A 21,133-nucleotide genomic window follows, 5' to 3' on the forward strand; every position below is an offset into this window, starting at 1 on the left:
TCCATCCATTTTCTTAGCTGCTTATCCTCACAAGGGTCACGGGACTGCTGTACCCTATCCCAGCTATCAATGGAAAGGAGGGCGGGTACACCTTGAATTGGTTGCCAGCCAATCACAGACAATACAAATCACACTCACAATCACACCTACGGGCAATTAATGTTGCATGTTTCTGGGATGTGGGAGGAAACCGGAGTGCCCTGGAGAAAATCCACGCAAGCACAGGGAGAACATGCAAACTCCACACAGCTGGTCCCGGGATTGAGCCCAGGACCTCAGAACTGTGAGGCCAACGCTTTCCACCTGTGCCACGCAAAGTCAAGGTCGGTGTTCTTATACCATTTGTTACACGGAAATGTTCCGCGTCCGTCCCGTTGTAAAATGATGACACTGTTTTACAACCAGTTTGCGACCATCTTTTTTTTTTTTTTTAATCCAAATGAATGGTAGCAAAAATGTAAAAAAATTAAAAGCATTACACAAATGTGTGTAAATGTGGCACGATAACGTGTCGGACAAAAATGTAGACATCGATAACTGTTAACAGCCACTTGCTTCCTGCAGTCAAAACAAACAACTGAGCTTGAAGCATTCTTTGTGTTATCGTCCTTGATGTTCGAGGAGTGTTGTCAGAGATTGAACGAGTCGATGAAAAATGTGGGCCTTCCTCAAACAAGAAGTGCGTCTGTTTAAACAAAAATGAGAGTCTGCTTAAACAAAAATGAGAGTCTGCTCAAACAACCGGAGCAGTGGAAACAGTGAAGAAATAAAATGAAGTCTGATCACTGAGGTGAAAAGTTCGTCTTTTGGTGCGTTGATCTGTTGAGAGTTTATTAGAGGATATAACGGCTAGAAACCCAGATTACGTATGAAAATGTCACCGTATGCACCTGTATCCACAGATTACTGAGGTATTGCTTGCCTCGCGTGAAATACGAATGAAAACAACAAAATAGGTCAGGGTTAGGATGCAGTGTGGTAAACAAATGGCTGGATGGACTTTGAGACAACCACAAGGGGGGAAAAAAGGAGAGGGCCAGAGCACCTTCTTATAAAGCTGTTTATGCGAGGGACGAGCTGGATGTAGTTGTTTATACAGTTGGGCCTGGAGCTGCCAAAACTATAAATTCGGAAGGAGGAACGATCGTGCAAAATAACGATTGCACGGCATTATTATTGTCTCAGTGTCTGACAAGATTTGTGGAAGTGACACAGAACTCCCCAGAATTTAAAAAGGAAAGAAAATGTCGTGACCTTCTCTTTTTTCCAAATTCACTATAATCACAAGGCCACAAGTGAGTGCATCATTTTATGCGCACACTGATTCATTATTCAGGTTTAATGTCACTCTGTGTTCCCATTCACTGAGAGCAATGAGCGTGCAGGATGAACGTTCTGACCCGAGATCCCACAGGCGGGGCTGCAACTTTTTCCTTTCGTACATCTCTGCCGACAGTTTAATTTCCCTGCGGAAGTCCCCTTAACAATCCAAAGTCCCACGTCGGGCATGACGAAGTGGATCCAAGTCACAAAACTTGGTCCTTTTTTGACTTGGTTCTATCAGAACATTACTTGAGCTCGAGATGCCTCATCAGGCTGTCCGGTTTCAAACGGGACAACCAAAGCGGTAAGAGTTTTTTTTTTTTGTTTTTGTTTTTGTTTTTTTTTTTTTTTTTGGTGTGTGTGCACAGCAGGCCGGTACATCAAGATGCTTCTGCGCGAATCCTTAACCGCATCCCTCGCCGGAAACACAATGCGGGCGCTGTTCGCGCATGGATTATTCAGGAGTTAGTGGGAATCTACGGCAGCAAAGTCGCTGATTTGCACGCCTCGACTTTCCTCAGTTACGAGGAAAGCGTCGTGCCGTCGAGTCTCGTGACCCAGGTTTGAGAGGCCCTCTAAAAATACGAGACGAGTGGAGCAGGCCGTCAGCTGTCAATGATTATCAAACACGCTTTCATGTGCTTTCCTGGCGTTTGCGTATCCTTTCAGAGGAATTTATACACGCTTGCTAAACATAGAAATCATGGCATCTGCCACATATTTATTGATCTTGCGTAATGTTTATTTCTCTACTTTAACGCATCATCGTTGGTCTGTTATTGATACTTTCTGAGCTGGGTTTGACAGTGACAAGGTACTGAATGTGTGTTGGGTTTGTACGCGGTATGCTTCTGTTTACTTATACTAATTTATGGAGAATGCATTGTATTCCAAACAAACATCGGAGTGGGGTCTTAAGAGGTACAATAACAGTGCTTTCGAAGTATGCTGCAATATGTCATCATCAGTAACCAATTTCCATTTTCATTTTCTATCCAATTTGAATTCACACTATTTTGGTTTGGGGAGGAATGTGACTCTGGAGACCTTGCGTCGTTCCTCACGCTGCTTGCTCACCACTGTCTTTTGAGGGTGTCATCAATATGCCCAAATGAACATATTATTGGATTGCGAATAATGTATTGTATCCTGACACGAGTTACCTTTAAGTTTACATCTGCACGACAGTCGAGAATACGAAGACCTCAGAACGTCTACTCCTGAAAATAACGTTGTATGGTACCGTACACGACTGAGTACAGCTGAATACTGTTGCTTCTTACCAAGTACTGTTTGACATTGGAGGCTGCCTATATTTGTTTTGCAACAGTATTAGAACCTGTGACTCCAAGTCAAGTCCTATATGTCCTAGACATATTGTGGTCACCAGCTACTCAGTTTCCTTGATTGGAGAAAATAATCATCCAAATCAATTGAATCAGGGGCGCTCAATGGATCGATCAGGATTGACCGGCCGCTCACAAGGCAGTCTTGGTCGATCGCGGGACGGTGTGCCAAAAAAAAAAGTCAGCTAATGTTCCCTCTGAACTGCGCGCATGCGCAATGGTCCACCGCTGATTCAGTCTCTTTGCAGATATTCTGCGTTGTGCAAATTGAAAGTATAACATACAGCTATTCAGTTTGTGGCATTTTGCAATGTGATTCAATGAGTGAGGGATGATTGGTTGCTACATCCAATGGCACAATTCACATACGGACTGTGAAAAGAAGAAGCCACTGGTTTCTTTTAGGCAGCACAGGGAACTTTCTCTAACGACGACTGCTGCTCCGCCACGCTCTCTTTTTCCTAGTTTACCTTACACCCCACCCCGTAGCTTTTAAAGACGTAATTACAAATTTTACAGTACTTGCGCAGCCCATCCATGTGTTTTATAAAGACCACTGCTTTAGTTAGCAACGTAGAGCAAAGAAGAGCTAGACATGCTGCTTATGTTACTTTCAATGTTAATGGAGAAAGTTAAAGAAATGCTGTTGTTTTAAGATGCAATTACTGTCGGAGTATGTGAATAATCCTAAGAAAAAGTGGTAAAAGTGGACAAGATTTTCTCTTTTCTGAGTGATAAAGGTCTAGTTTTAAGCCAAAGTAGAAGGTGCAGGATGAGATGGTGTGTTATTTTAAAATTCCACCTTGGCACAGCCTGATCCAGGAAGAAAGCACAGAAACTACAGTGCACAAAAGCTAATTCTGTATTTTAAATATAAGAGACAACACAGCATTAACCTTAAAATGGTTTGGGATCATCCTTATCACCCCTTCCCCAACCGCCCGGCGTCGGTACCTCGCAAGAGGCTGGCTGTTTGAAAAGTAGATCTTGGGGTTAAAAAAAAGTCTGGGCAACCCTGAATTAAATCTTAATTAACCCCCCCCCACCCTTCCTCAAAAAAAATGTAAGTAAATGTAAGAGGATCACTTGTGCTCCATAAATCTTCTAAACTGACGCAAAACAGTATATTTGCACTACTAAAAGTCAGATAAATCTTTGATTCCTGCATAAAGGTCATATTTGATGATGGAAGCGACGCAGATAATTTCACTAACCTTGACCACGTCTTCATCTGTGGTGCAACACTCCACCGCTTCGGAGACATCAACAATGGAAGTGTCCTTTCCGATGGTGACCACCTTCACGGGAACAGCCACAGTCTTCCCGGTCAGGACGGCTGTGTTTAAAATCTCAGTATTCTGAAAAGTTCATTCCAAAAAATGAAAAAAAATTAAAACAAATCCCGGTCTGCCATGGAGGGAAGACGACAGTTAGTTCAGGAATCGAGACCCAGGACGAACAGGCAGAGGCAATGCTGTCGCTTATCAACAAATGGAATTCAAATAAATCGTCTGGTGATATTTGGGGTTAAACCTCCATTCTTTTGATTTTATGAGGTGTGGGCAGTGTCCACTGACCCTCGAACTGAAAAAATATGAAATGTGCTGATGAATAGCTTCATTCATCCAGGACAATTCATTGTCAGGGCACTAAATCGAGTGCAGCTGGACTATTTTGGTTGTCTTCGAATATGCTTCCCTTCTCATTTCGTCGGTTCACGCAACAAAACCCAATTAGTCAGGACAGACTAGCCTTGAAATGGGACTTGAAATAAATGTGTTGCTGATTACCCAGGAAAAACTAATGTGTTAAGAATAGTATTTTGCCAAGTGGTCTAACACGACTTATTTTTTATACCCGTGTGAAACGTTTATTTTTTTTCCCCCGAAAAATAGAATAATCAATCGTATCTGATAATACATCAGTGTAGTTACGGTTGGCAAGTAAAGAATGGCAAGGACACATCAGTGCTAGTCGAGGATTTAGACTACATGCCACTTCTGCCACGTGCTCTGGCCTCTTTTCTCGCAAACCTTCTGAGTAATCATTCAGCTTCAGGGGAGACTAATACCGTCAAGCATCCATCTTCTTTAAGCCACAGGGGCCGCACACCGTGTCTTTGTCTCGTGCCCCCGCGGTAAGGTTGCGATCACTGAGGTGGACATGTTGTTGTTAAGTGCTGCCAATATGCGAATCGCAAATGGCAACAAGGAGAATTTTTGGGGGAATTTGACTGCAAAGGGAGAGCCGTTATACGAGCGAGCGCTGCAAGGAGCACGATGCAAATAAGGAGGGAATACTGAACCCATCAGTTTTAATTGGGTTTCTTAAAAGCACAAACGACAGCCTGTTTTTTTTTTTTTTCAAATGCTATCAGCGCTGCTTCATCACTCTGAACACAAGCCTTAACCTTTAATCACACGTGCACACCTTCAAGACTCTGAGGTTGTCACAGAAGATAATGAGGCCCTGCTGAGATATGTTTATGGTAACATTTTGCTCTCTGCGGGCACCCGTTGAACACCTATTCAGTCTGAGAGAAATTAACTCCGCAATTACGTGGCTTGCGAGATCATTTCTCAGCAGCAAGGCGGTGGCTGACGTTGAAGAATGCTGCCAACAGACAGCCGGGATAAAGTCGCTCACGGAGCGATGCGTTCGAGATTCTCTGAGTTCACACTGGAGAGACCGCAGAATATTGCTTTCTCTCTCTACTGAGGAGCAGCCCGGAGTCTTCGTGTACAAGAAAAATCAAACACATTTGATGTTAGTAATTACAGTGGATCTTCTATTTTCAACACTTCAAGCACAAAGCGCATTACATTTGGGGCTCAGAAATAAATGTATCAGTCAAAATTCTTCTTTTTCTTTGGGTTTGTCGCGTTAGGAGTCGCCACAGCGTGTCATCTTCAGCCTCTGTCTACCAATATACTCCCTCTCTCGCCTCTGGACATGTCCAAACCATCAAAGTATGCTCTCTCTAACCTTGTCTCAAAAACATCCACCTATTGGCTGCCGCTAATGAGCTCATTTCTAATCCTATCCAAGCGGCTCACACCAAGCGATAACCTCAGCATCTTCATTTCTGCTACCTCCAGTTCTGCTTCCTGTTGTTTCTTCAGTGCCACCGTCTCTAATCCGTACATCATGGCCGGCCTCATCACTGTTTTGTAAACTTTGCCCTTCATCCTAGCAGACACTCTTCTGTCACATAACACACCAGACACCTTTCGCCAGCTGTTCCAACCTGCTTGGACCAGTTTCTTCACTTCCTTACTACACTCTCCATTGCGCTGTATTGTTGACCCCAAGTATTTGAAGTCATCCACCCTCGCCATCTCTTCTCCCTATAGCTTCACTCTTCCTCCTCCGCCCCTCTCATTCACGCACATATATTCTGTTTCCAGTGCGTATCTCCATCTTTCTAACTGTTCCTCCGCCTGTTTCCTGCTTTCACTGCAGATCACAATATCATCTGCGAATATCATGGTCCAAGGGGAATCCAGTCTAACCTTGTCTGTCAGTCAAAATATCTCATACAAATTTTGGACATCCGAATGAGAATCAGCATCTACTCGTACACTTTTCCTGGTGTGTGTGGTGGTTGAGGGTTGTCATCTCAAAACTGAACAAGTTTGGGGACCTCTGTGCTAGGCAATGTTTAGCACTAGCATTGGTTCATCTAAAGCATCAATGATACTTGTAGAATCCACTTAGCATTGGGCTGAGATAATTATGAACTAAGGCAACCAGTACAAATTTGTGACAAAGTCATCTTAAAGATCTTGTTTCATAAAACTGCAGAGAGCATGAAAGCTCTAATATCACACGAAAGGATAGCCTCTACATACTTCCTTCCACACTCCCATGAGTCCATTCTCCTTTTAAACGGGGCGACACCCTCAACTAATTCCATTTCCAGAGGGTGGTCTGTTCTAAATGACTTGGTAAATGGTTGAGAAATGACGAGTGTGAGATTACTGCAGCGGGAGACGACCCAGCGGGCTAAAAGGAAAATGAGAGCAGGGCCCTAATAAGCCTCAGTGGGATCTCTCAGTGATGCAGCAGTGGGCCACACACGAAGACGTGGGCAACATAATTAGCTGCAAAAAATGGAAACGAAGGATGTTAACAGCGCTTTCTGAATGAATATCCCATCACAGTGAAGCTCGGGAAGGTAATCGTCTCATTTTACTATGAGACTCTTTCTTATTTGCCTTTCGGCTTGTCCCGTCAGAGGTCGCCACAGCGTGTCATCTTAGATGAACGCATATTTGTTTGGCACAGTTTTACGCCGGATGCCCTCCTTGACGCGACCCCCCCCCCCTCTGCATTTAGCCGGGGAGAGAGGCTTACAGCACCTGGTATTCCCAGGCGCTCTCCCATCCAAGTACTAACCAGGGCCAAACCCGCTTAGCTTAGATCCGGCGTTCTCAGGGTTTTACTATGAGGCTCGAGTTAAAAATTGCACAGTTTGCAATGTCTGAATGGTAATCATATATCCTGGTTGACCTCTGCATTGCTCAACAGCTCACGGTTGTAACCCTACTTTTCTATGTTTCCCCATGCCAGTCCCTTTTGTGAATTGGAATGATTCTCACTGGGTCAAAATCAGCACGAAACACCCGACTACCTCATTTCCCAACGGAGGCACCCAAAAGCGGTCGGGTAGTGATTGGTCATCACAGTATAACAGAATATAATTAACGAATGCTGACTCTCCCAAACTGCACTGAGGCAAGACATAATGCATATAGATTGGAAATATTTGAAGGGAGGAAAGTACTTTTCTACATAGCTTCCTTGTTTGTGCTGCTCCTCCCTGGCAATGTGCCTCTCTGTGTTACAGAAATGTCTTTGTGTCCTATAATCTGGGGAGACGGGGCTGTCTGCTTTATCAAGGATCTCTTTTTTAGCATTCAGCGCACCGCAGTTGCTGGTAATGTGTTCTGGGCCGTAATTTCTGCCGTGTCTCAGCTGGATCTGAAAATAAGTGAGATTTATGGTGTCAGCCTGAGTGACACGGGCAGCATGAGAAGTAGGAACGCCGCCCATTCTGCTGTCGTGATTAGCTTCTCCTTCTCGGGCGCAGTAACGCAGCCACATTCTGTCCTGGTTCCGGTTCCCTGGGCTATACAGTAAATTTTAGATGCCGTTTTTGTGGAACAAGATTTTGCTACAGTGTCGAGATACTTTAGTTGTCATGCAATTTTTTTTATTTTTTTTCATACATTCATACTTTATGAAGGAACTACAATTTTTGTGCCTGGCCACTTTCTTCGCCACGTCTGGTCTACAGCAAACAATCAATCCTTGCAGAAATGAGCTGATTACCTGCCGTTCCTTGCCACAATTTCATTTCGTGTGTGAATCTCTCATTATGTGTGTCCTTAAATATTGAGATAATTGAGTAGATCTATGAGCAAGAGGGCACATCTGTAAGATCCATCCAACCATTATCTACCGCTTTTCTGGGTCGGGTCACAGGGGAAGTAGCTTCAGCAAGGATACCCAGACTTCCCTTTTCTCAGCCACTTCTTCCAGATCTTCCGGAGGTATCCCGAGGCGTTCCCAAGCCAGCCGAGAGACATAGTCTCTCCAGTGTGTCCTGGGTCATCGTCTGGGTCTCTTTCCGGTGGGACACGCCCGGAACACCTCACCAAGGAGGCGTCCGGGAGGCATCTGAATCAGATGCTTCAGCCACCTCATCTGGCTCCTCTCAATGCGTAGGAGTTGCGGCTCGACACTGAGTCCCTCCCGGATGACCGAGTTTCTCACCATATCTCTAAGGGAGACCCGGACACCCTTCGGATGAAACTCATTTCGGCCGCTTCTACCCGGGATCTTGTTCTTTCGGTCACGACCGTCTGGAAGATAAATCTGGAATGCAGTACATTGCCTCACAGCCATTAATAACATTTGATCATTTTCCCTGTCCTCTCAACAACAAATGCAATAAAGATGTGATGAATGGCCGACTAAGGTGAAATAAATGAAATATTCTCAGTTCTAATCAACAGTTCCATTGCTTGATAATATATTATGGAAGACAGAAGCAAAAGGACAGCAAAATGGAAGCAGGGGCATCGCTGGTTAGGAGCCGTAGACATTAAACACAAATCAAAGAGTGCCCCGGAGCTACGAAGAAGACCTTTCATCGGCCTCAATCCTCGTGCACAATGGGGAAACCTCCACTTCCTTATTCCAGCGGGTCTTTAATTGGTCAGAAGTAAGACACAAGGAAGAGAGTGGGAATAAAGACCTGGGAAGCCCCATGCAGAGTGATACATCATCGCAGGAAAGCACATTGAAGTCGAGGGATGCTTGTGGAGACGACCCGTTGCCTTTTAATGAGTCTCCCTCTTCGCTATTTTCCCGTCTCTTTCTCTTGGTGTTTCTCCGAGGATAAACCCATTTTCAGCTCAACCCCCCCCCCCCTCCACCTTCTTTTCCAGCTCATGGAATCTAGGTGGCCGCAGCCAGTTGCATGGCTCACAAAAAGTGCTCTTTGCTCAGCAATGAGACTCAGGCTGCTTTCTGAAACAGCTCACGCTAACTGGGCTGTCTGGGGTACCGTACAAGCCACGGAGAGACAGGAGCTTGCTCATTACGGCTGAGCAAGGTGAGCAGAAGATTAACTTCGCACTTGGCCACAAAGTGGTCCGTTGCAGAAAGTATCACCTGGAAAAGACTGCTAATGAGGGATCAAGATGGTCGTCACATGAACAGGAAGACTTGGCAGCCCAAAATTAGCTTGCACAAACTGCATGTGCTGTAGCTTTAGCCCGACGGAAGACTTTTTGTTTTGCTAACATTTTAATTCATCGTAAAAGAGTGTACAGCAAACTGTGACATTGCATTTAAGAATTGTCAGAACGCATAAATTCGCTTGTTGCTGAAACGACAGCGTTTGACAAAAAAATATAAATCATGTGTGTGGACAACATGGTGGGGCCTGTGGTTACCACCTGCGCCTCACAGTCCAGAGGTGATGGGTTCGAATCGCTGCTCGTTTGTCAGCAGAATTCATCTCCAAAATTGAAGAGAATAAATCTCATCCGACAGCGTTGAAGCGTCCGGAACATAAATCAGTTGCTCTGCCCCCCTGAAGATCAATTATGCAAGGGCATTGCCAGAAGCTCATAGCACCAAGCGCGTCTGATCAGATTTCTCCGATGGCATCCTCGCGCTTCTCCTGACGCCTCGGGGGCATTTTGTCTTCTTTCTGACGATTGCTGAATTGCCATCACCAGCATTATGTTCGTGAATAAATACATTTCTTCTGATTCCAGATTGCGTTGTGAATTTTCTTGAATACATTTGCAGGTTTGAATAGCAACGTTCATGCCATCGTGGATATTTTTTGATGTTATATGCGGACCCTTTATTGAGGTCATCATTGAGGAACTGCATTTTGTATTCGCTTGGGTTGTTTGTGGACAAAACATTTCAATGTGATACACAAAAACAATCTGAAAAGCGGGTGAATACATTTTCCGTGTATTGTACTCAGTAGTTTCGTATCGTTTTTCTATCCATAAGCTCCGACAATCTTCTTCATTCACCACATCTTACCCACTCCAATATATACTTTATGCTTTTATTGTTGGTATCGTTGAATAAGTTGAAAGAAATTGAAAGCATATCATTTCATATCTGAGCAGCATGTCAAAATAAAAAGGCAGTCAAAGTGCAAAAGAGCGTGCCTAAAATGAGAAAATCCCTTTTGATCACATTGGCGAGCCCACTGGACTCACTGGTGAACTTGAATTCCAGATTTGCTTTCACTTCAAAACAAAATTTGTACCCGGAATGTTCTCCGCATCGGTGAGCCGTCTGTTATTGAATATTGGCATTTCATGGACGGTATTGATGGTTCCGTCACACCAAACCGCTCTCCAATGTAAATGAGTTTTGAGGGGACATGATTTATGGGTAAACTTTGCAGGGAAGCATCTTAGTGACACCTTGCTGACATGACAAATGCCCTCCCAGTTCTTAATTCCGCCCTATTTTGTAGTCCGTGTGCATAGCAGTCAACTTTTCGGAGCACCAACCTGTAAAAAATACCCCAAAAAAATCCTTATACCTGAATAAATTATATGTCAAAATAACAGAGGGGGAAAAAACAAAGTTTTTCCAATTATTTTTTATTGTAGATCTCCAGAATGATAATATCTGAAGTTAATGTCTAATTCTACTAAGTGGAATTGATTAAAAAAAAAAAAGTTATCAGCCAGGCTACAATACCTCAGATATTTGTAAGAGAGATTCACCGAAGAGAATCAGTGATGGGGAAAAGAAAGTTTTGAAAGATTACATATCTACTGAATTCCTTATTTTTAGTGAACAAAGAAGGCGCTGATCTGTATGATAAGGCTAACAGTAAGCTATAGATGAACTCACTGACATTAGCTATTGTTCCTATGAAGCCGTTCTTGATCATAGTCAAAGGAACGTCTAGCTTGACATACATATGTGGCGAAAACACAGCATTCAATTATATCATTGTCAGCTGTTTATAAAAACACGACCATGAGCTAGAATGTTAGCAAGAGAGCTACAATAATCCCATGTATTTGTAACGAGGCCCGAGCGGCCAACTAGCGAGCCTGCACGCTACATTAGCTACCAGCTAAGTCCAAAAAATTTGAGTCACAAATGATCAAAGTCAAGATAAAAAAAAGACACTTTTTGTTGCAGTCAAGTAATATCCCCGTATTGCTCCTATCTCGATAGGTCGGCGTTGGCAATAGCGTATCGTTAACGATTTGATCGATTGTGGCAGGTAGCCGAGAGCCGGCTTGCAGCACCTCGGGCTCAGCCTCCACGTTTCCCGTGGTGAGGTGTCCGGCTCGGCGGTCCTCGATCCGGGCCGAGGATTTACTGGAAAGTTACCGGAAATGAAGGTATTTTGCTAATCTAAATCATCATTCGCCGCTGCGCTAAAACATCACACCTGCTGCGACAAAAATCTTTGCAGGCTACGTTTGGAATTCCCCAGTTTTGGGGTTTTCCCCCACAATAGAGTAGACTAGCGCCATTCTGGGCAAATGCAAATAGGAAATTTTCAGAATCCGTATGATTTGTGATAGACGGCTGTATACGTAAGATTCACCACAAAATCCGTATGAACTACGGCTGAACCGGACAGGTTGACTGGTCTGTGTGAGTTTTCATGCGGTCTATTTGTTAATAGCTGTATTTTGATATTCTTATCCTCAAACGTAAACTCAAGGTGACTATCCAGCGTCAAAGACCGTGAACAGTTAGTGTCCTAAAATTATAGTTTGTAGACTTGATTGCAGGTTGGAGCTGAGGGAAGTTGGAAAGCGCTCTCCCGGTCTCGCCGGCCACATATTATACCTCACGCTGCGAAAATGAGCTTGTGAATAAAACATGGATGAGCCCAATTTCAAGGAGTACATTGTAAGTTTTGGTGGACAAATCCTCTGCAATTCCCATTGAATTGCATACCTGGAATACACTTGGATCAAGTTGCCAGGAGGAAGGGGCGAGCGGGAGAACCCTTGTGAATGTCAACAACAGGCAGGGCTTATCCGGGGGGAGGAATCAAGGTCAGCAGCACGCGGGGACGCGGACATTTCTCGTCTCACCTCATGAGTGGGGGGCTCGGGGGAGGGCGCCGCCCTAAGAGCTTTGACTCCGGCAACGCTGAGGCGATGCCTCGACGGCGATTATCCGGAAAACATCCATCCGATCTCATGCTCATTTTCAGCCACGTATCAGTTTCGTCGATATATCGATGGCAAGAAGAATTCTCCGCCGCCGGCCGGCCGTGCTTGTGGGTTACGACCTCCTGATCTGCGGTCGGGTTTCTGATCCAGGTGCGTCATCTTGGCTCGGCTGAGCGGCCCTGAGCAGGCGCAAAGGTCGGCCTCACTTTCAAGTCTATTACCACCGAGAAATACGCACGTTCGGCCCGAAGCTCAGCGAGCGAGCAGAAGCGGGCTGCTTGGACAACAACACAGCAGCAGAGTTTTCGGACTTCCTCCCTGCCGAGAACCGAACATTCCTTAAAAAGAGAATTGAAAAATCTACTGAATTGGTATCTGTCTCCGAAACATTAGCGAAGAGAAAATTACATAAAATGCTTTCCAAGGGGACACATCCGAGCCTTTTTGGAAAATTGTTGCAATTTTAACATGTAATTTTTGAACCCTTTTAAATCGGTAATGGGACGACGGTGACTAATAATTATTTGATGTCACCGATTTCAGTAAACAACGGAGAATCTGAAACGATTCTGTGACTCCAGGAATCAAAAACAATTTTAAAACATTTAAACTAAAAGATTCACACGCTGGCATCTGTACGCTTCTGAATGAAAATGCAAATATTTGGGTTCCACGCACAATTCTCAAAATGTTCTTTTTCATGCCTCTAAAAGCTTGAGCAGACCACAAATGGATGCTAAAGATGAGAAGAATGTAAAGTCATGCTGGATATATCAATGCACATCCATACATGAATCCATCCATTTTCTGAGCTGCTTATCCTCACGATGGTCACGGGACATCCATGCGCAATTTATGTCCAGTTGTTTTATATGCTACATGTGTTCTGGTTCAGCATATAAATGTTTGTTTCTACATCTGGCTCTACGTTTGATAAATAGCTCTCCCGAGTTGGCTCTGGCGGGGAAAGAAAACGTGCATTGCAGAGCGAGCGGAATCGAAGAATAAAATAAGCCGCTCGTCGGCGGGTGTTGATCGATGGCTTCACCGCGGGAAGCATTTTTTTGATATATCGGTTAAGGACGCATCGGAAACGGCACGCGAATGCTGACCGGCCGCTGTCGCGCCGCCTCGTCTCCTTGCGAGAGCGCAGTTTGGAGCAGAAAGACGGATGCGTCCAGCCAGATATGATGCATGCCCCGTCCTCCCGGTCCCGCTCCGTCGCGGCGCTTCCTCGGCTCGGCTAACGATGATGAGGGCGCGCCGGACAGGAACGTGTTACTCTACAATGGCAAAAGATAATGGAGCGGCCTCCTACTGTGCAGCGGAATCCGCTCAGACATCCAATTACTGCCTTTAAGATTCATCTGGAGATGACCCAAAAATTGAAAGAAAAAAAAAAAATACATCTCTTTCAAGTGTAATGGAATGCGGCAACACACGAGGACAGAAGGTGACCATGGAGGCAATTCTATAAATTGAATGTTTCTCTGCAAGCGCAAGAAGCTGCTAGAAATCGAGGCTAGATGAGAGAAAGAGTAGAAGAATCCGGGATGCGCAGCTAATGTTAGCGTCAACAATAATGTAATAATGGGATGTATACTCTGACTCCAGTTTGTTGGTTTGAAATTTGTGGCGTGTTAGAGCGTGCGTTTGTGACAACTTTCAAGTTCATCAGGTTACAAAAAACTTCCCAGGCATCACGAGTTAAAGGCAAACCGTCAGAAAAATGCAAAAGAAGCTCAAAATTAGCCTCCCACTAGCAATAGGCTTTATTTTTGTTTTTATCATATTCCAGTCTTTGGAGGCAGTCAGTCACGGATCTTTCTTCATTTGACGAGATTATTCCAGGTCGAAAGCCGTTATTTAATTACGGCGGCTTTTCCGTGATGACAAACGACCGTCTAGCTTATTGGACTAATTGGTGCTAATCACAGATAAAAGGACCTCCCCCAAGAAAACCACAGAAGTGTTGCGTCAACAGATGCCTTCAGCGAGCTTTGTGAAGTCTCGGCTCTCAATTTGATTTAAAAAAAAAAAAAAAAAGACAGATCGAGCCGCTGTTTCTCCGTTGCCATAAATTCGGCTTACGCCAGCGGTCTTTCTTCTCCGATGAGTGCTCGTGAGGTTCTTCCTTTAGTCTCAAATCTTGATTCAATGTCAGCCTTCTCGAAAATAACAACTGTTGTGAATCAGCTGAAAGTATCCATCAATCTTTGTCGCTTATCCTCACAAGCAATGTTCCCTCTAATTTTTGACGTGTCTGAGCAAACACACTCAGGCAGTGAGCGCCCCCTTTGGCCACTGTTAGCAACAGACGTATGCATTGTGGTCACATGTCACAGTCATCCATTGAAGTCACATGTCTCATTAAAAGATTCATATTAGATTCCCATCAGAACATTTTTAAGAACAATTTTGTTTCTGCAAACTTACACGCGAAAATATCAAAAGAGGAAAAAAATACATTGCCAACCAAACCAACTATGAACTATAAATGTGAAATGTCACTTTCAACTTTGTTTCGTTTATTATTATTTTTTTTGACCCACAATGATATCCTCGTTTGTATTTCTTGGTGGTGTAAAAATTAACAAATTATTGCTTGCGGAATATCTTAAGCGATGCATGTTGAAAGCTGAATGATGCTCCCAAACAGTTTTAGGCTTAATGTTATGTTGCCTCGTATATTTAAAATACAGAATTAGCTTTTTGGGCACTGCATCATCTGTGCTTTCATCCTCGGGTTTGTAGCAAGGTGTAATTTTAACATTACACACCATCTTATCCTGGACTTTCTATTTTGGCTTCAGACTACATCTTTCACAGTCAAAAAAGAGAAAATCTCACCCAGTTCCACCATTTTTTCTTCCATTATTCACACACCCCGACATTCATTAAAGCAACAGCACTTTTTTTTTTTCGAGAGTAAACATATGCAGCATGTCTAACTCGTATTTGCTCTCCGTTGCCCAGACTGCGATGCTAACTAAACCACTTTGTGATGGGCAGTGTTTGTAATGATGGGTGTACCCCTTTAAGAGCTGGGGGGGGGGGGGTCAGGTAAAGTATGAAGTAGCAAATGCGCAGCTTAGCGGGAACATTGCTCACAAGGGTCGCAGAAGTGCTGGAGCCTATCCCAACTGTTAACGGGCAGGAGGCGGGGTGCACCCTGAAATGGTTGCCAGCCAATCGCAAGGCACATGGAGACAGACAACAGTCGCACTCGCGATCACACCTACGGGCAATTTAGTGTCCAACTAATACATGCTTATGGGATGTGGGAGGAAACCGGAGTGCCCGGAGAAAACCCACGCAGGCACGGGGAGAATATGCAAACTCCACAAAGGCGGGTCCGGGATCGAACCTGGGTCCTCAGAACTGTGAAGCCAACGCTTTACAGCTGCTCCATCGTGCCGCTAGCTGAAAGTGATGTTTTGTGATGACCTGAAAGCGCTGACGTTACGGAAGGATCAACATCTCCCACCGCAGCGTTGGCGCCGTTCAAACAGCAAGATCATTTTCCAGGACGAAACTGCTCGTTTAAACAACCGAAGATCAAGCTTGATTTCCTCTGGTGCCGAGAGCGGACCCCGACAGGATGTCAATAGCGCTCGGTTGTTTCTGGATAGCGGATCAATAGCGAAAGCTCGCCACAATGAGTCCGCAGACTCGAGGTGATCTGGAATCTTGGAAATTACTACGGGGGATTAAAAAAATCCAATCACCCTGTGACAACTGAAAGGGCCTGGTGTATCGTCTTGATTGCTGTTTGTTTGATTACACAATTCCGACGAACATAGTTGGGCAAAAGATACCATGAAATGATTACTTCTGCAAATGTATGATTTTGTATGTTGTCTTTGAGTCAGAGTTGAAGCGTTCGGCCCAAGACGTCGAAGTCCCGCTTTGTGTCATCCTCGTTGAAGCACGATTGTCAAACTGAGACAGCACCAGAAGTGCAGCAATGGCTAATGATGTCGATCTTATTACTTATTTTTCCATTTCTCCTTCGGAAAACAATAAAAATAAATGATACACTGTCAACGTACGTCGTCGTCCGTGATCCGCTTGTTCATAATTTGTGCCATTCGGTTACAGACTATGTACATGTTTGAAGATAATTGCTAAAAACATACTCAAGGAGTGCATGCGGTACTCAATTGTGGCGAGTGGACACGCCCACAGCTTTTAAGAGCGGAGACAACAGATTGATTTTTCATATTTGTGAAGCCTCGTTTTGTGTACTTTGCATTTTTTTGTCATCATTTGATATTTGGCAGCGTTGCCGAGAACACTTCTCTGTGCTGTCAAATTTTGGAGACTTACAGGAAGCTTTTAAGACTTTTGCTCATGATGCTTTAAGAGCTGGCACGGTGGAACAGCTGTAGAGCGTTGAGGACCGGGGTTCGAATCCCAGCCCCGCCTGTATGTTCTCCTCCTGCCTCCATAGGGTTCCTCCCACATCCCAACATGCATTAAATGGAGACTCTAAATTGCCCGTTGACTGTTGTCCTTCTCCATGTGCCTTGCGATTGGCTGGCAACCAGTTCAGCGTGTACCCCGCCTCCTGCCCGTTGACAGCTGGGACCCTCATGAGGATAAGCGGCTCAGAAAATGGGTAGATCTTTTAAAATTCCTATTGCATGAGTTTGTATGTGGGTTAACAGCACGCCTGACTTGTGCGTATTGATGTGTTGGTGTGTGTTTAAGAGCAAGGGTTGAGACCACGGCCAAGAGGGGCGTGGCCTATCCACCGCTGCGAGCTGTTTCATCTCTGACACCTGTTGCCGGTCACGGCTGTGTCACATGACGCACTGTGATTAGACAATGTGTTTAAGTTGGAAAGTTGTCACTGGCATTCGCCAGTTCGTTCAGTGTGCTTTCCCGTGTCCAGGGTTACTCCGCCACTGCGCCGTTATAGTCTAGTCACGCTTTTGGTTATGCCCTTTAGTTGATTCATAGCTGTCGGACATTGTTTCTGGTGTCTTGGATCCCTCCTTCTTGGACTGTGTTGTCATGCACAGCTTTCGTTTATAACAAAACACATTGAACATCATGTCCTCGTCTTGGAGTCCTGCATTTTGGGCTACCCGCGCACCATTGGTTCGTGACATTGTTGTCTTAGTGTGTGTGCCGTGTTGTTGTGTGCGTGTCACAGCGGGAGGGAACGGATCCCATGCGTCCCTGGTGCCATCGTGATCTCAAGTAATCCAATCTGTTCTCCCTTTTTGTCGCTTGTGCGCCTCTCTCATATCGCCGCGTGCAGATTGCACACGTCTCGCGCGTGCACGTGTTTTGTCTGCGAGTGTGTAGGAGCGAGGGACGGACGAGCGACAAAAGGGAGTAGGGGGAGACGGAGAGTTAATGAGTTCTGAATGTGTCTGCATGTACGAGTACTCTTGCAGTGCGTTAAGTACTCTGGAGTGGATGCAGACACCGTGCACCTTGGGAACTTCAAGTGCACCAAAAAAAAAAAAAAAAAAAAACCTTAAGAAAGTGCAGCCGTATCGAGAAAATTAAATGGGAAATATCATGTATAGGCGCGCATCTCGGGGTGGAGAACGGCTCACATTTCAGGGAGAAAAGGGGTTATTTTAGTCTTAGTTGACAGATCTGATATATATATATATATATATATATATATATATATTTTTTTTTTTTTTTTTTTTTTTGGGGGGTTGTATGGGCTGACACATCCGGTGATTAATTCAGTTTTTAAAGACATGCCGGCACTGTAACGAAATATACGGCAAACAAATAAAAATAGATCGTGCAGCTGTGCAACAAGCACAACTGTCAAGAGGAATCTTTGCCGGGCAGGCGACAAACCCTTCAGGCGGATGCGTCCATACGGTATGGACGGTCTAAAGATATATCCAGAAAATTAAATACAGATCTGATTAGTGCCGCTTCCAAAGGTGCATACATTAAAAGCCACACCGCACCCCCCCCCCCATCACAGCCATGCAGTGATTCATTCCACTCACATTCACAAAGTTTAAACGTAACGATTCTCAACCAATCAATGGTCAGCAGTTTGTCTCGCTCCACCTTCGCAGACATATTTGTATTAATAAAGACCTCTCTTGTAATAAACATCTGTTACACTTGATATAATTGAGTGAATAAACGCGACTGGCTACAATTTGAGGATATTTGTAAGCTCTTGAGTTATACTTGCATGATATGATATGATATCCATCCATTTTCTAAGCCGCTTATCCTCACAAGCGTCACAGGAAGTGCTGGAGCCTATCCCAGCTGTCAACGGGCAGGAGGAGGGGTTACACCCTGAACTGGTCGCCAGCCAATCGCAGGGCACATTGAGACAAACAGCCGCACTCACAATCACACCGAGGGTCAATTTAGATTGTCCAATTTTTGGGATGTGGGAGGAAACCGGAATCCCTGGAGGAACCCACTCAGGCAATGGGGAGAACATCCAAACTCCACACAGGCGGGGCCAGGATTGAGCCCGGGACCTCAGAACTGTGAGGCCAATGCTTTCCAGCTGATTCACTGTGCCGCTGCATGATATACAACACTTGCAAAAACTCATAGGATTTAAAATACTTTTTTTTTTTCTTCACTGTACACCTACACAAAATTAGTAAGCATTCTTAAGATTTGAATGGGGCAAGGTGGTGCAACTGGTTAGAGCGTTGGCCTCACAGTTCTAAAGACACAGGTTCAAATCCCAGTCCCGCCTGTGTGGAGTTGGCATGTTCTCCCCGTGCCTGCGTGAGTTTTCCCCAGGCAATCCCTCCCACATCCCAAAAACATCCAACATTGATTGGAGACTCTAAATTGCCCATAGGTGTGATGATGAGTGCGGCTGTTTGTCTCTATGTGCCCTGTGATTGGCTCGCAACCAGTTCAGGGTGTACCCCGCCTCCTGGCTGTTGACAGATGGGATGAGCTCCAGCACTCCCACGACCCTTGTGAGGATAAGCAGCTAAGAAAATGGATGGATGGATGGACGGAAGATTTGAATTGACCAAATGACCTGTTTTCGGGATCAGACAAAACACAGAAATGTAAATTTGAACTGATTTAAGAAAGCAAGCTCAAAAATGATTGAGGGTGAAACATGTTCTAATAACTAAGTGATACGTCTGTCCACCCATTTCTGAGCCACTTATCCTCATTAGGGTCGTGGGAGTGCTGCCAGAGCCTGTCCCAGCTAACATTGGGCAAATGTCAGACACCCTGAAGTGGTCGCCAGTCAGTCACAGAGTCAGAACTGAAGCCGCGCTGCCTGCAACAAAGTCAGCCGAGTTCACCACCATCAGTGACTCGGTGTGCTAAATCTAATTCTGTAAAATTATCATATAGTAAAAGTATAAATGCGACTACTCATTTTTATGCTCTCTGGCTTCCTTCAAAGTGTCCCGCAAGCTCATGTATAAAGAGAGTATTGGGCCCTTTAAATCTTGACAACCTACGCCCGGTCCAGATGTTGGCAATTTTATAGCGACTCGGCGCCAACACGATGAGCATTTCTATATCGCCAACAAGCCAGACGGTTGCCTTTACAAGTTTGTTTCACAAATCCGCCTGGCAAAGACCCAAGAAAAACTGTTTACAAAAGAGCGGGTTCAGGTGCCAGAAGTCGGTCGTTTCCGTGCAGCGCAGACGTCAAGCACGTGGCCAGGCAACACAATGTTGGTGGGGGAAAGAAAATATTCAGTCTTCACTTATTTTTACTTCATACTGTATGTTTTTTTTTTTTTTTTTTTTTTTTTTTGTATTTTTGGGGGCTTGGTCGGGTTAAATTTCAAAGGTAAAATCCAGGAACTGCTGGAATATTCAGTTTTCTACACTAGACGCATTTCTGCAAGTTTTGATTTGGAATCACATGTGCTGCGTTTCAAATGCATTTGAGTGTATTGAAATTACAAGGATGCTGAACTACTCGCTGCTATTGCTATTCTTCTGAACGCATTTTTCTATAGATTTAATCGTGTTTTTTAAAAGAAATCTTTTATTTGCTTTATTAGATGCTTATGTCAGGTTCTCTTTTTTTTTTTTTTTTTTTTTAATTAGCGGTAATCATAGGAGAGGTATTGTTGGTCACGTTTCCAATGTCAAGTACAGTGATGAAAATAAGTATTTGAACACCCTGCTATATTGCAAGTTCTCCCACTTGGAAATCATGAGGGGGTCTGAAATTTTCGTCGTAGGTGCATATCCACTTTGATAATCTAAAAAGAAAAATCCAGAAATCACAATGTATGATTTTTTTTCAATGATTTATTTGTGTGATACAGCTGCAAATAAGTATTTGAACACCTGTCTATCAGCTAAAATTCTAACTTTCAAAGACCTGTTAGTCCACCTCCTCTCCATGTATTATCCAGAATCAGATCCACCTGTGTCAGGTCGTTAGCTGCATAAAGACACCTGTCCACCCCATATAATCAGTAAGACTCAAACTTGTAACGTGGCCAAGACCAAAGAGCTGTCCAAAGACACCACAGACAAAATTGTACAACTCCACACAGCTGGAAAGGGCTACGGAGAAATTGCCAAGCAGCTTGGTGGGGAAAAAAAGGTCCACTGTTGGAGCAATCATTAGAAAATGGAAGAAGCTAAACAAGACGGTCAATCTCAATGGGAGTGGAGCCCCATGCAAGATATCACCTCGTGGGGTCTCAATGATCCTTAGAAAAGTGAGGAATCAGCCCAGGACTACACGAGAGGACTTGGTCAATGACCTTAAAAGAGCTGGGACCACCGTTTCCAAGGCGACTGTTGGTAATG

The 21,133-nt window shown here is 44.4% G+C and overlaps 1 protein-coding gene across 1 annotated transcript in view; it reads right to left on the minus strand.

The window, feature by feature from the left end:
* si:dkeyp-14d3.1 (transmembrane protein 132C) overlaps positions 1-21,133 on the minus strand; it is a 144,336-nt gene that overhangs the window by 19,467 nt on the left and 103,736 nt on the right. The window contains exon 5 of the mRNA XM_061816667.1: positions 3,884-4,027. Coding sequence (XP_061672651.1) covers positions 3,884-4,027 — 144 coding nt within the window. The remainder of the gene's footprint in view (positions 1-3,883; positions 4,028-21,133) is intronic.

Source organism: Syngnathoides biaculeatus, chromosome 4, assembly GCF_019802595.1.
Source record: "Syngnathoides biaculeatus isolate LvHL_M chromosome 4, ASM1980259v1, whole genome shotgun sequence".
NCBI lineage: Eukaryota > Metazoa > Chordata > Actinopteri > Syngnathiformes > Syngnathidae > Syngnathoides > Syngnathoides biaculeatus.